The 15,986-nt window shown below is 36.5% G+C and overlaps 1 protein-coding gene across 1 annotated transcript in view; it reads right to left on the bottom strand.

Annotated features, from left to right (window-relative positions):
- R3HCC1L (R3H domain and coiled-coil containing 1-like) overlaps positions 1 to 15,552 on the bottom strand; it is a 29,631-nt gene extending 14,079 nt beyond the window's left edge. Inside the window, exons 1-2 of the mRNA XM_012661786.1 lie at positions 13,750 to 15,552; positions 1,808 to 1,983 (exon numbers count right to left, since the gene is read on the bottom strand). Of these exons, the coding sequence (XP_012517240.1) occupies positions 1,808 to 1,983; positions 13,750 to 15,552 (1,979 nt within the window). The remainder of the gene's footprint in view (positions 1 to 1,807; positions 1,984 to 13,749) is intronic.
- Between the last annotated feature and the right edge of the window lie 434 nt (positions 15,553 to 15,986).

Genomic DNA, 15,986 nt, shown 5'->3' with positions numbered 1-15,986 from the left:
TATTAACAGAAGGTCTACGTTTAATATACTTAAAGAAATATTTTTAAAAATCTTGAAAATGTTTGAGAAAACAAACTGTAAAAAATGACCATGCAAATGTGAGAAAGAAACAAAGAGAACTTTGAAAAATAAAAAACATAATAAAATGAAATTTTAAAATGAAATTTTAACAGCATTTAACCACAGCTGAAGAAAAACATGAGTGATTTGGAAACCATAGCTAAAGAAATTATTCAGAATGTAACAGAGAAAAATAGATGGAATTCATGAGAAGACGGATACCATGAGGACTAAATGAGAAGGTCTAATACACATGGAACAGATATCTTAAAGGAGGTGAAAGAGAGACTGTAGCAGAGGGAATTTTAAAGAGATAATGTGTGAGAGTTCTCCAAAATCCACAGATTTCATAAACCCAAATAATCTCAATCAGAATTTTGAAAAAAGAAATCCATAAAGCCCACATCACATAAAACCACACCACAGTGAAAATACCAAGGACAAAGAGAAATACTTAAGAATATCCAAAGAGAAAAGAATATATTCAAAAGTGACAGCTGGCTGGGCGCAGTGGCTCACACCTGTAATCCTAGCATTCTGGGGGACCAAGGTGGGAGGATCGTTTGAGCTTAGGAGTTCAAGACCAGCCTGAGCAAGAGCAAGATCCCATCTCTACAAAAAATAGAAAAAATTAGAGGAGTGGTGACACGTGCCTGTAGTCCCAGCTACTCCGGAGGCCAAGGCCCAAGGATCCCTTGAGTCCAGGAGTTTGAGGTTGTTGTGAGCTAGGCTGATGCCACAGCACTCTAGCCTGGGCAACAGAGTGAGACTCTGTCTAAAAAAAAAAAAAAAAAAAAAAAGCGACAGCTGTTAAACTGTCAGCTGGCTTCTCATCCACAGAGAAAGCCAGAAGACAGTAGAATAATATCACATTTGTAAGAGAAAAATAACTGCCAACCTAGAACTTTATATCCAGCAAAAATGTCTTTCAAGAATGAAACTAAAATAGTCACTTAAAAAAAAAAGCCCAAAACCTAAGTTTGTTACTAGCAGACTGTCACTAAGTTAAATGCTAAAGAATATGCTTGCATGCAGGGTAAAACTGATTTCAGATGGAAGGTATGAGATGCAAAAAGGTATAAAGTGGATAAATCTCAACACTGAATATAGAAAAACCATAACATCAAATGGAGTTTAAAAGGAAAAAGATAAAAAACAAAACAGAATCGAACAGTCACAACAGCATGTAAGTTGGGGGAGGGAGAGATGGGGAATAAAATTAAAAGCCCCAATAGTGTTTAAAAAGAGGGTAACAATACTAACTTTAGACATTAATAAGTTAATGCATTCTGTGATTTCTAGAGTAACTACCAAATAATAGAAACTATCATTTTCCAAAAAAAATATAAGAAAAAAATACCTAATCAATCTATAAGGTGGCAAGAGAGAAAAGGATGGGACAGGTAAACACACAAAAAGATGACAGGAAATCTAACAATACATCCAAATATAGCAATAATTATAACACAATAAATATAAATAGACTAAATGTACCATGAAGTCATTACTGATGACAATCTTCTTAAATACTAAAATGGGGTCTAGAAAGGCTATCTGGCATTTTTAAGGAACTTAAAAGGCTAATTTTGATACAGAAGATTTCTAATGGACCTAGAAAGACAATAAATCAAGCCGATGCTAAACTAAACAACAGGAAATACAAAAAACAAGAGATGATTTTTCAAAAAACATTTTTTAAAAACTTCATCCTACCTTCCCTAACACCCACAACCATTTGCATACTTACTGATAACTGCAGAAAACTCGCAGAAGGTCTTCAGTACGAAATTCTTGCGGGAAGTCATAAATTTCAATGACATGTGGAAATTCACAGTCACTGAGGTCAATATCAGGGACGTCCTGGTTGTAATAATCAAATCTAGGTTCCTGGATGTTTTCTCTGTTCTTTATATTCCCTGAAAACTGGGGAGGACGAAGCATGTAAGTGATTGTTACATCAAATCTGAGCATTATAAATATTATTCCATATATAAACAATCCTCCTCCCTGTCTCCATGTTCCCATTCCTTAACCTTTGGCATTGTCTTTGTATTAATTCTGTTCATGGATATCACCTAGTTTATGTTATACACGTGGAATACGTGAACAGGTGTTGAGATCTCAGCAGACAGGCAATGTATGAAACTTAACTTGCATCTATTAACCAGCATGTGAGAAAAAATAGGGTGATTAACGTGGTGAGTTTCAAATGGCACATCATGGAAATGAATCTCAGACAATAGCTGAAGAGATGAATTAATACTATTTGTTTTAATTGAGCTTATTGATCAGCCTCATATCAGTTTCTTTCCTGGAAGTGAAAAAAACAAAGCAAAATTTAAACAAAAATCAAAAAACTTTCTTAATTTCATTTTTTGTTAACTGTATTAAAGGGTGAGAAGACAGCTTAGACTTTTTTAAGACAAATGTAAAGTGGCACAAGTAATTATACTTAAGGTCCCTACCATGACAGCTATCTTACAGGATTCCCATATGGTAGGCCAGTAAAGGAATAAAGGAAGTAATGAAAAATACTTAAAATTCTACCATCCTATAAAAAAGGCAATTAACTGAAGGCTATTAACTACTTCACACTGGAAGCAGGAGAAAGGAAAGAGGAAAGTGGAAAGTAGCAGCAAAGCTATGACAGTCATTTTGTCATTCACCTATTACGAAACCTAGATGCTACTACTCACCACCTAAAGCTACCAGATCCTTAGAGTATCTTTCCTTCTTTCTCCCTCTCTCTCTCTGTTAATTAAAAGTCCAACTAGGTCCCTCTTTTATAATATGCCTCTTTTCCCATGAAACGAGGAAAATGAGAATTTGCAATGCCAAGGATATATCTCCTTAAGGAAGTAAAAAATGGATATAAGAGTTTTATTGAGGAGGGAAGGTGACATATGTAACATCAGTAAAAAATTTTATTTATTCCTGTGCTTCTAGTTCCTTTTCTTCACTAAGCATCAGTTTTACAACTAAAAAACAGAAATAATAATAGTATCTATACCTCACAGACAGGTATATGAATTAAATGAGATGATGTCATAAGTGCTTAGCATACTGCTTGGCACGTAAGTATTCAATGAATTCAACCTACTTTAAACAAATTTTAACTGAATGCTAAATCTACTATATGCCAAGCACCATACTAGTTCTACTCTGATTAGGATGTAGAAAGAAGAAGAGAATGTTCCTCCCACCAAAACAAAAGAAAAAAACAGCTGATCTATAAAATCTTAACTTTTCTGGAGTTCACCAGACAGCTGAGTTTGCAATACAACCACCGAACTAAAATCCATAGAATGACAAGTCTCTCCCAAAGACAAATGGAATACATAAACTGTTTCACCTTTGGTAGACCATGTGAATAAGTGACCATAACACAAAATGGCATGAAAATATCAGCTAAACTTTCAGCAAATGCCTAAAAGTTTAAAGTAGGCTAATGTTAACAATTCAGAATAAATCAGAGTCCCAGAGACAAGGAGTCTGCAATAACTTGCAAATCAATCCTTATGCAGGTGCCACACTGTTTTGATGGCTGTAGCTTTACAGTAAGTTTTGAAATCATGAAAGTCAAGTCCCTGAACTTTGTTCTTTTTCAAAATAACTTTGGCTTTTTAGGGCACCCTGCATTTCCACTAGAATTTGAGGATCAGTTTGTCTATTTCTACAAAATAAAACAGGCAGCAGGAATTGCATTTAATATATAAATCACCTTGGGGAGTATTTTAACAATATTAAGTTCTCCACAGATGAACATAGGATGTCTTTCCATTTATCTAGGTCTCCTTTAATTTCTTCCCATAGTGTTTTAGTTTTCAGAGTATGTTTTACATTTCTTTTGTTAAATTTATTCCTAAATATTTTATTCTTTTTGATGCTATTATAAATGGAATTGTTTCCTTCATTTTGTGATTGCTGGCAATGACTTTTTTAGTTACTCTGCAAAAACCAAAGACCTGTATGTTTATAAATTTATAAATCGGGCACTGTGAGAGATACAACACAAGCTACAAAATATTTTAGAAATATAAATCAGAAGAACTGATTATAAAAAGGAAGGAAAAGACAGGAATGGTCTACCATGAAAATTTGATTATGCTTCCTTGCTCTATCTAACCTGGTCAGTTAAATTGAACTTGTACACTTATATCTCATTTCTGAGGTAATTATTAACCATTTGGGCTTATATTGATTAAAAACAAAGTGTTGATAACAGCAAAAAACATAATTCTTATTTTACATTTCATGGAACATGAAGTTACATACTTCTGGCCAGATTTTCCTGTAACTCACGCACTCCACTATTATCTACTGGAGATTCGTAACTTTTCCTAAGAGGAGGAAGAACTTCTTTTCATTTCCCCAAAGTACTGATATTGCTGGGAGCGGCTTACATTTCTACATGTTCCTGTGGAAGTAAGTGGCCATATTGTTAATGGCAATTTCTCTCCTGAGAATCTCAGCAAAACATGCAAGAAAACTTGACAAAGAGAAGGAGAGAGGAATATGTGGCATAAAAAGGGGAAATGTCAAAGAGGATAATATGGTATAAAGATCGAAGTGAGAACCAGAGCAATACTGTGAAGGGGAATGGGGAAGTAGGACCACTGACAACAGAGGGATTAGACATGGTGGTATGGAGAGCTGTCAGGAAAAGCTCTAAAATATGATGTACTGATTATGTAGATACCTTTGCAGCAGACCTGGATTGTTCAGTATAGTAGCTCTGCCTGTCACATGTGGCTATGGAATACTTGAAATGTGGCTAGCCCAAATTGAGACATGCTGTAAGTATAAAATACACACCAGATTTCAAAGACTTAATACAAAAAAAGAACGTAGATAAAATATCTCATTAATTTCTTATGTTGCTTATATGTTGAAATGATATTGTGAACATATTAGATTAAAATATATCATTAATTTCACCTGTTTCTTTTTACTTTTCTAATATTACTAGAAAATTCAAAATTATACATGTGGCTTACATTTGTGATTTGCATTATATTCTATTTAGAGTCTACTGGGGCAATAAATACTTCCTATATAGCCAATGTGAAACTTTCATATTGTAAGACTCACGTATATTTTTTTCTTTTTTATGGCTAAGAATCATCTGAAAGAGCAAAAATAAAGGTGAGAAGTTTAGAATTTGATCTGATCTGATCTGTCCATTACAGATCAAGGGAAAGTGTTTGCAAATGACTCAAGAGCAAATAATTTTGAGTTATGAAGCACAAACATTTTAGGCTTTTTACCAGTGGTCCGTCTTGCTATTTATATAAGGCATAAATGAAATCTAAGCATTCTTTCATATGTGTAACTAGCTTCCACAAAACCATTCAACTTCCTGAAATTAACTTCCCAAAATAGAGGGTTTTAAAACTCTTAAAACCTAGTAGTTTGGTCTTGAAAACAAGTCTACAAAATATTTCCTGACTTACTATGATATGATTGCCCTGATGCCTATTTGCAGAAGGGAAAAAAGGATGTGGGAGATAGCATGAAGTCAACAAGGCATGGATCATTTGGCTTCTCACTTTCTGTTTTTTTTGTTTGTTTAATCCTTAGTGCTTCTGTATCAAAAGGAAATCAAAATGTTTTGAAGTCACATGCCACTTATTCCCTACAGACAAAAAAATAAAAATATGCTACATTAGGCCCGCCCTGCCTGCTGCTGCTGGCACCCACACAAACCACCAGGGGGAGCCCAAGGAATGACCCGCCTGCCTGCCACCACTACCAGTGCCAATGCACACCTCTTGGAGGACTGAGGACAAGTCTGCCCAACCTGTTGCCACCACCACTGCCACCAGCAACTTAGTGTACTGCCAAGGGTCTAGGGATCAACCCACCCTACCCACTGGCACCCACATGTACCACTGGGGGAGAATGACAACAGGCCCGTCCCTGCCTGAAGTTACTGCCTGTATACATCATCAAGGGGGCTGGGAATTGACTCGCCCTGCCCACCACCACAGGCACCCACGCACGCCTTTTGGGGCCCAGAGCACAGGCCTACTCCCCCCACGACCAACAACAACCGCCACCCCAGCATGCCATCCAGGGGCCTGGGAATCAATTCATCCCACGAACCATCCCTGTGCCTATGTACACCACTGGAGGGCCTGAGGATGAGTCCACCCTGCCTGCCACCACCAGTACCCGTGCACATTATCCAGGGACCTGGGGATTGGCCTACATGGACCTGCTACCATTGATGCCCAAGTACACTGCCTGGAGGCTCAAGGACCAGCACGCCCAGCCCACCACCACCACCACCGGTGCCTGAGGATTAGCCCACCTGGCATCCTGTCCCCACCAAAGCTTCACTAGAGCCTCTATTAACAACTACAGCCTGAGCCACCGAGGATCTCACAGACACCACTAACACTGATTATAACCAAGGAAATATACAGAGACTATACTACTGCACCTACCCATAATCAAAACCAAAGGGCCCTACCAAATCAACACTATAGAAACATCTTTAGAAAAGTCTTTCCCTACTACAAAAGCCAATCTGTAAAATCAGAAAAAGTGACTATTATACCAGATGTGCAGATATCAATATAAGAACACAAGAAATATGAAAAAGCAAGGAAATATGACACTTACACAGGAACACAATAATTCTCCACCAACAGATTCCAATGAAAAAGAAAACTATGAAATGCCTGGAAAATAATTCATAATAATGATATTAAAGAACCTCAGTAAGATATAAAAGAATATAGATAAATAAAATAAAGAAATCAGGAAAATAATTCATGGTCTCAATGAGAAATTCAACAAAAAGATAGAGATAATTAAAAAAAAAACCAAGCCAGTCTTGGAACTGAAGAATTCAATGAATGAAACAAAAAATATAATTTAGAGCTCCAACAACAGACTAGCTCAAGCAGAAGAAAGAATTTCTGAACTTCAAGACAGGTCTTTTTAAATAACATCGTCAGACTGAAAAGAAAAATGAAGAAGAAGAAATGGGATACCATAAAGCAACCAAATATCAAATTTTGGGAGTTCCAGAAAGAGAAGAGATGGCTAAAGGCATAGAAAACCTATTTAATGAAATAATTGCTGAAACTTTCCAAGTCTTGCAAGAGATAAAGACATCCAGATATAGGAAACTCAAAGATCCCTAAACAGATTGAACCCAAGAAGAGATGTCTTCTTCAAGGCATATTATAGTCAAATCATCATGTCAAAAAATCAAAGAGATGAGATGGCTAAAGGCATAGAAAACCTATTTAATGAAATAATTGCTGAAATTTTCCAAGTCTTGCAAGAGATAAAGACATCCAGATATAGGAAACTCAAAGATCCCTAAACAGATTGAACCCAAGAAGAGATGTCTTCTTCAAGGCATATTATAGTCAAATCATCATGTCAAAAAATCAAAGACTAAGGGAGAATTCTAAAAGTAGCAAGAGAAAAGCTTCAAGTCACATTTAGGGGAATTTCCATCAGATTAACAGTGGATTTCTCAACAGAAACCTTACAGGCCAAGGGAGAATGTGATGATATATTCAAAGTGCATGGTGCACGGGGTTGGGGTACAGGGGGCCAGCAGCGCAGTGCTGTCAGTCAAGAATATTTATACCCAACAAGGCTATCCTTCAAAAATGAAGGGGAAATAAAGTCATTCCCAAACACTCAAAATCTGAGGGAATTCATCACTACTAGACTGGCCTTACAAGATATACTTAAAGGTGTCCTACACCTGGAAGAGAAAGGATGATATCTACCATCATGAAAACAAATAGAAGTCCAAAATTCCCTGATAGAACAGGCACAAAAATCAGAAAGAGAAAAGTGTCAAATGTTACCACTATAGAAACTGCAATAAGAAGAGAGGAAAAAAGGAACAAAAGATATACAAAACAATCAGAAAACAACCAAGAAATAGGAATAAGTCCTTACCTATCAATAATAACCTTAAAGGTAAACACATTAAATCCCCCACTTAAAAGAAACATTATAGAATGGATTAAAAAGAAAATGACCTAACTATATGCTGCCTACGAGAAACTCACTTTAAGCATTCTTATTCAACATAATACTGAATTCCTAGACAAAGCAATCAAGCAAGACAAAGAAATAAAAGGCATCCAAATTGGAAAAGAGGAAGTCAAATTGTTCCTGTTTGCAGATGACATGATCTTATATACAGAAAATCTAAAGACTTCACCAAAAAACTCTTAGAACTGACAAATTCAGTAAAGTTGCAAGATACAAAATCAACATACAAACAAAAATCAGCAGGTTAGGAAAGTCTTAACTAATTTATTTTACCTACAATTTCTATTTGATGCATATAAGAGAATGAGATATGATAAAAACTTATGTCTAATTAAGTCTAAAAGAGTTCTTTCAATATGTATAAAATTAAAATTCTAAGGGAAAAGCACTGTGTCAAAGTTCTTTCTTAGTAACATATAAAATAATGGTATATTGAACAATCAATGACATTTTCAATTCACTGAAATAGAATACTCCTTTTTTTTTTCTAGTTATTTCTAAGAATATGTCTCATTAGCTCCACAAAACTGCAAAGTCTTAAACATTGTTATTCTTCTCTTTTACCCTTCACATCACCAAGATCAGAGCTGGGCAAAGAATGTTTGTTTGTCATCTGTTGACTGGCTGAGACCTGTCAGGTCGAGGCAAAGGTTTAGTGTTATAGAGAGAGCCTAAGGCTAGAAACCAGGAGGCACGGATTCTAGTGCCATCTCTGGCACTAACTAACCTTAACTAGGTAAGTATGACTTTTCGGGGCCTTAACAATGTTTAAGGAGTTTACAGCCTTGTGGTGCTAATACTTATTCTCAGAAATGACTTTCAATGCTAATATTCCACTTCTTTAAACAGACTTATGCAGTTCCATCTCTAAGAAAGGATAAAGTTCTACTTCCTAGTCCTTATAGTTCAAGGGCTATAATATTATATAACCATGGCTCAAATCTTGGAAAGTAGGAGTAATAACATCTTCATGAGTGCTTTTAATCAAACACAAATAAATATAAAAAACCACTTTAAACTACAGTTACAGGTACAACTAATTTATACATGAGATACACCATAGGGTCACAGGGACAACAACAAGATTTGACCACAAGTTGGTGGTATAAAATCACTACAGTTGCTCTAAAAGCCACATGTCTATTTACAGAATTAACCCACATAGTCAATTCTCAATTATGTAGGTTAGGTTATTCAAGTCCTTTATTTCTGTTTTTCTCTTCTACTGTTACCTTACAGCTACATAACTGCTTATTAACTCATTTTCTTTTGAGGAAAGTCAATTAAAAATTTGATGATTTACTATAAACCTTGATAAATTTTAAAATGCCCCAATCCTACCTCACATCTCATGGAGTTCACTGAAACAAGAGCAGTGTTAAGGACAGAGCAAGGCACACTAAAAATCTCTGAAGCTTCAGACAAGAATCCTTAAATAAAAGCCTCCCTTGTACTGACAATATAGGCCCAGAACCTATATATAGTTTTGAAAGGGGATCAGAAATTAAAATGCTTCTGGCTTGTATGCTGATTCAGAGGAAAAAACATTATGCAACAAATCTAACAGAGCTCAGAAGGGAGATTTTTAATTTTAGGAGTCACCTAGTTTAAATTAAAAACCCTATGAGCAAGGAAATCTACTTAATGTTCCCTCTTTCTGTGTGAACCAGAGATCTAGTCATCATCCACTAATGGAATGAACAATGAACAGAGTACATAATTCACTCAGATTCTTCACTGGACGTCCCAAGTGACTGCATTAGAATATATAGCATCTAGAAGGTGAGTCTATAAATCCCCACTTAGGCAGTCAATAACATGTCAATTCAGACATTTTTATAAAAATATTAACTATAAATCTGTTAAAGTGAGCTGGAACTAATAAAAGATACTGTGAAAATAGAAATTAGAAACAGACGGGTGGGGGGATACATGGGAACTCTACCCTTCCTTAAATTTTTTCTATAAACCTAAAATTCCTCAAAATAAGTTAATAAATTTTTCAAAAATAGAATAGAAAGTAGAAATTAGGAACACAGAACAATATAGTACAAGTGGCAATTATAATCTCCTAATTCTATGGCTTTACCAAATGAAACTGTATCAATCAGTCTAGCACTGGAGGATCTAATCCCCCTTTGAAGCCATTGTCTACATCACTCATCGGACAATCAAATAGTTCCAATACATCTGTTATAAGGTTGTTCTATATTAATTACCCTTCAGATCATTATGTAACTATCTAGTCACATGGTTATATATTGTCTCTCCAAATAAAACATTAGCAATTTTAAAGCAAAGACAAAGCTGGCTCATAGCACAGTGCCTTTAACATAGCAGTGATAATAACAACATATATTATCTAGCTACCTGTGATTTATAGTTTATTAACTTCTAAATGCTCAGTATTTGCTATTTAACTGAAAGGTGATGGGATATCAACTATTTATGAGTTTTCTGGGGGTGCAATATGAAGGTCTTTCCTCTCTGTACTTCACATAATTTGCTTTTAGTGATTGGATTATAAACTTTTCCTTTCAACTTTGGGTTTTCCACTTAAAAATGGACAGCATTTTTGCAAAAGACTGTAGGGAGACAGAGAGAGAGTATAAATATGTGAGTTAGCACACACACAGAAGGAAGATAGGTAGGAATGCTTTTCCAGGGTTATGTACCATTAGACTGGCCTTCTATAACAAAGACTTCCCAAATGGAAGGTTTCAAATTATTACTTTAGGAGACTCTTCTTACCTAAATATTTACCCCTACCTAAAACTCAACTCAAGGCCAGAAATGGCCAATGAAGGTGTCAGATGCCAGTATTAATATTATGTTGTTGGTACTCCACTAACCCTCCTATCAACAGATTTGCTGATCAGTACAGGCAGCAGCAGGGACTATGAAAAGACTTTTCTGGAGAACAATAATTCTTATGTTCTTGTACCAAGATCTCAGAGGGCTAAAAGAAAACATGCCAACATCCTCTCCTTTATCAATTACCAACTTAAATCGGTAATTTTATCAAATTCCATACCATGGCTTTAAGAGATTAAGTGTGACTTTTGGAGACACATCAAGAGTTGCAGTTCTAGGAGCTCAATAACACCTAACTATGTGCTACCTACCTCAGGCAATTTTAGAGGTTCACATGTCCCAGGAAATTCCTTCGCACGCCAATAGTTGCCACACCCTGCTCTACAGCATACCTCCTCGCCTATTAGAAGTATTAGACATACCTTCACATGTCTAGCCATTATCAACAAAGAAACAGGCCAGCTGGGAAAATAGCCAAAAACCTTATGTTGGAAAGTTTTCAAGGTAGGCAGGCACTGTGGTTTAACATTTAATAAAGTATGTTTGGAGCAATATAAATAATAAACTAAGAATAAAAGTCACCAAAGAGCTATTAATGTTATTGGATTTGTGACATCTTTTAATAAAATTATATTTTCTAAAACTGAAAGCAGAGGAGATCACAGTTTTAGACTTGGATCTGCTACCTGCATTCTCAATCCATCTCCCTCCTTCCTGCTTTCATCTATCCTCATCCTTCAACATAGACCCCACTCTCTCACAAGTGCCTCCAAAGATAATCCAAACACAACACCCATGGACTGGCTGTCTTCAGCTTAAAATACTATCTACTCTATTTTCTTGCTATACTCAGCGTTTGGTCATCCCAACGTCCTCTTTAACTGTTAGTATGTTCCTCAAAATACTGAGTTGTTGCCTAAATTCTTTTAGACTTACTCTAAACAGTGGTAAGACCTAAAAAACTGAGTTGTACACTTGAATGCCTTTCTCCTCCAATACACAAGCCATATTCATAAACTAACACACAGAATCCAAGTTCCAGCAGCATTGATGTTTTGAAAGCCCCTGGAGGCCACCCTAAAAAGACCCAATTCTGCCCTCTCAACTCCATCCATTTGATCAATATTTACTGAGTACTACCATGTGTAAAAAGCTATGTGTCATACCCTTTTGCAGGAAGCTGTTCTTTCTGTCCTACACATACATACATGTGCCCTCTACTCCTCAGGTAGTCCTTTCACCAGCTCCCGTGAACACTGCTTCCTTTCTCAGACTAAGTCCTTCTCCCAATGCTTTGATCCTTATTAACATCTCTATATTCACCTCATTTCCCCCATTATTATTACTTCTTGACCTGATCTGGGTCTCAAACCTCCGGTGAATAGTATTTTTCTAATTATGGGCTGACAACCACTTGTAGTTCCCCACTCACATTCTGATATACACTTAAGTTTGTGTATTACCTTTGAGCAGTGGTTCTCAAATTTCATGTGCATCAGAATCACCTGACAAAGTTTTACACATACAGTTTGCTGGGCTAAAGTGTCTGCAGTTCTAACAAGTTCCCAGGTGATGCTCATGCTGCTGCTGGTCCAGGCACCACACTTCGGGAATCACTGTCTTTGAAAATCTGATGAAAGCTATGAAAAAATGCACATACTTACATAACTTTGCATATAACTTCAAGGGGTTCATGGATGCTCATTCATAGATACTGTCTGCTCTATATTTTGTTCTAAGGAATGTTTAAGATAAAGTGTTTCCTGATCTGACAGTAGAAAGGGCTCACTATAGTACAGGGAAACTCAGTGCCTGCAAATACCTTCTAAGAATGAGGTGGGACTGCTTGGTATTGGAAAGTCAGTTCTACCCAATGGGCCGCCTTCTTCAGCCTCAAGGAGCTTTTTCACATGCATGTGGTGATTTTTCTATACTGCTAGTTTAATTACCAGAAATAAAAGACTCATCACTTAGTATTTAAAAGGCTCTCTGGAACAGCTCAAAGAAAACACTCTCAGTGAGGATGGTCTGGTAGAAAGAATAAAAAGACTGAACTAAGTAATTTCTAAGATGCTTCAAACCCAGTATTTTCTGTCTATGAACTCCAACCGGCCAGCATGTCATTATTCACTTATATTTTCTATATATGCTAAAGAGTCATTTATTCTGCAATTTAATTCAGTACAAACTCCTTAAAAAACAAAGATAGATAGTTTTATTTTACCCTTTCCTTTTCTACTTCCTTCCCTCCACAGTATCCAACAACATTCCAATATCTGCTAGAAAAATAAAATAGGAATAATAGTAATAAATTATTCTCCTTCCCCAAACAGGCCTCTGTCAAACAGATCTTGTCAACACAGAAAAATCCTTTTGAAGAAGATTTCCTCTGTATTTCCTCAACAGATAGCCAGAATCCATTAAATTCATCTTTAATCTATTCAATAAGATCTCTCAGGGCCTGGCTATTATAGATACAGTACAATTCTGTACGTTTTTAATGCTCTATCAGATATTCTTTTCTCAATCTACAATACTATTAGTTTATTGTAGGAACTCATAAATTGAATGTGAGTAAATGTGTGAATGTGTACAAATGTCTATCAAAACTACCTCCAGGTAGTGGGGTGGGGCCACATGTGCCCTTCTGGATCCTTCAGTGTGGCCTTTTGACTGAATCCAAATTTTGCAGAACAAATCCTTTTAATAAAGGGATTTTGTTCCGTGAAGTTTGGATTTGGTTGAGGGGCATTGGGGATCTGGAAGGCCACATGTGGCCCCTAGGGCCTAGGTTCTCCAAAGCTATGAACTGTCTAAGCATCAAGAAATTTCAACTAAACATACCTCTTGTAGAAGACGTGGATCCAGGCAGTCACCATCATCATTAAACATAGACTCCCAGCTCTCCTCAGTAGTAGTACTGTCCTCCACATGAGAAGTTTTGGTCATTTTTGGTTCCATGGATGTTTGCATAGATAATGATTCTCTATCAGGAAAGGATACACCAAATTCTATATTCTCTGAGTCATCCTGCTCTTTTGTTTTGAACTCTTCAGCAGTTCTTAGTTCATGTAAGTCCTCTGTTATATCACCAGTACTATCCAGATCATTGCCCAAGGCCATGTCTGAAAGTACTTTTGTCCCATTTAACATATTGAGTTCAGAGTCCAAAACAGTGTTACAATTACCACCAACAATCTTCTTTATAGGTAAGGAAGAAGCACAATCTGACAGGCTCTCTGTCAACTCTCCTGTTGACTCTGTACAACAAGATGAAATACTCTCAGCATAAATATCTGAGCAAGAAGTCAAATTGCTGAAATTTTCAGTGTCATTCCCACTTCTAGCTATATGAAGCGGGGCTGCATCTGCACTCATTCCTATATATTTTGAGAAACTACTTGTATCGTTACCGGTCTCATCAGCTATTCTAACTGCAACTACATGAGGGCTGCCAACAGCTATATGATCACATATGGCATCTGTAATGTCCATCATACATGCTTTATTGGTAATGTCACCTACACTCTTAAATCCATTCTCTGTATCTGTTTCATGAGCAAGGATAGCTCTATCGGAAGGTTCATACTTTACACAGAACTCATCAGCAACGCTGTCATTCTTCTCATACTCTTTAAACATTATTGGATCAACAATGCCATTTGTGCTCTCTAATTTGCTGACTATAGACATTTTATGAGAGATATGACCCATAGTCTCAGGAATGGAATCTGTATCTTTCTGATCCAAGATGAAACCTGTACTACTGGCTATATCACCTACATTCTCAGCTTCAAAGTCTACACAAGTTTGATCAATGACACCATCCAGACTTTCAGAAAGAGCAGTGATGCCTCCACTGCTGAGTTTCAACATTCCATCTGATGTTTGTATGCCTTGTTGTACAATTCCAGAATCAGAGCTTAGTTTTATTGTTGCAGTCATATCCTCTGGTTTCAATACAGAATTAAAAACTCTAGGAGACTGGGACAGTATCTCTACAACCTTGGCATCAGTTTCAATTCTGTGTTCCAAATCCCTGGCTTCAAATGTTTCCCCACTTAGTTCGTGCCTATTGAAATCACAGAATTCCACATTTTGAAATGGTTTGCTTAGAACCTGAGCCTCACTAATTTCTGAACAAGACTGCGATAGAAGCATCCCCTCATGCCCTGTCACATCTGTGGTTTCAACCTCCAAACACTCTAGCTTCTTTGGTTTAAAATGTCTCTGTAAAGGTGCATTAGGTATAATCCCAGTATTTGGGGCTCTTTGCTGATGTCTTTGGGATAATAATTCTTTGGATTCAGTAGTTTCCCTCTTAGTACAAACTCTATCTTTATTTCTTTTTTGAAGGCGTATGTCTTTTCTTAATTTTGCTGAAGACTTCTTTCCTTCCCTATAATTATGTTCGTTTCTATCAGGACTAATACTTAGTCTTTGAGCCTCAGATTTGTCTCTAAAGATTTCCTTTCGGGAGAGACAGCCTTCTTTTTGTTCTTCTTTCACCACAGAGTTAGGTGAACCACAGCTTTTGTCCTCATCACTTGTCTTAAGGAGTACCGCGCCCCTTCGAGCTTTAGGTACATAGAGTGCCATGTCAGGTCTTCTGGCTCGAACTCTGAATCTCTCTGCTTCTTGCTGCATGGCAACACTTCAATCTGCAAAAAAAAGAGAATGATTTAATTACCAGATACTAATTACAATGTACTGAACCATGAGATTTTTAAAAACTAGGTAGACAGTCTATTAATCCATCCTTAGAAATCCCCAAGTTAAAAAAGAAAATAAAACCTCCCATAAAATAATTAATGCGATCAGGTACACAATTAAGGAAAGTAAATTCCCAAAAACTCATAAGTTTTATCCACAATATCCTTTCTTCATATTCTCCAAACTCCTTTACCTCTACTTCCTAAGTCTTCTTTACTTTTTTAACAAGTAGCCTTGTCTTAGGCTAAATTAAAAACAGATATTAGATATAGCACCAATCAAGTACTCATAAAACACAACCATTTCTATCTTCTAGGAGTTCTGATTTTAACACTGAAGAGTATATTCAAAGAAGAACCCCCAAAACC

This window comes from Propithecus coquereli, unplaced genomic scaffold, assembly GCF_000956105.1.
Source record: "Propithecus coquereli isolate 6110/MARCELLA unplaced genomic scaffold, Pcoq_1.0 Scaffold73, whole genome shotgun sequence".
NCBI classification, from domain to species: Eukaryota; Metazoa; Chordata; class Mammalia; order Primates; family Indriidae; genus Propithecus; species Propithecus coquereli.
Note: the sequence above shows the minus strand (reverse complement) of the source record. Positions and strands in the feature narration are given on the sequence as shown.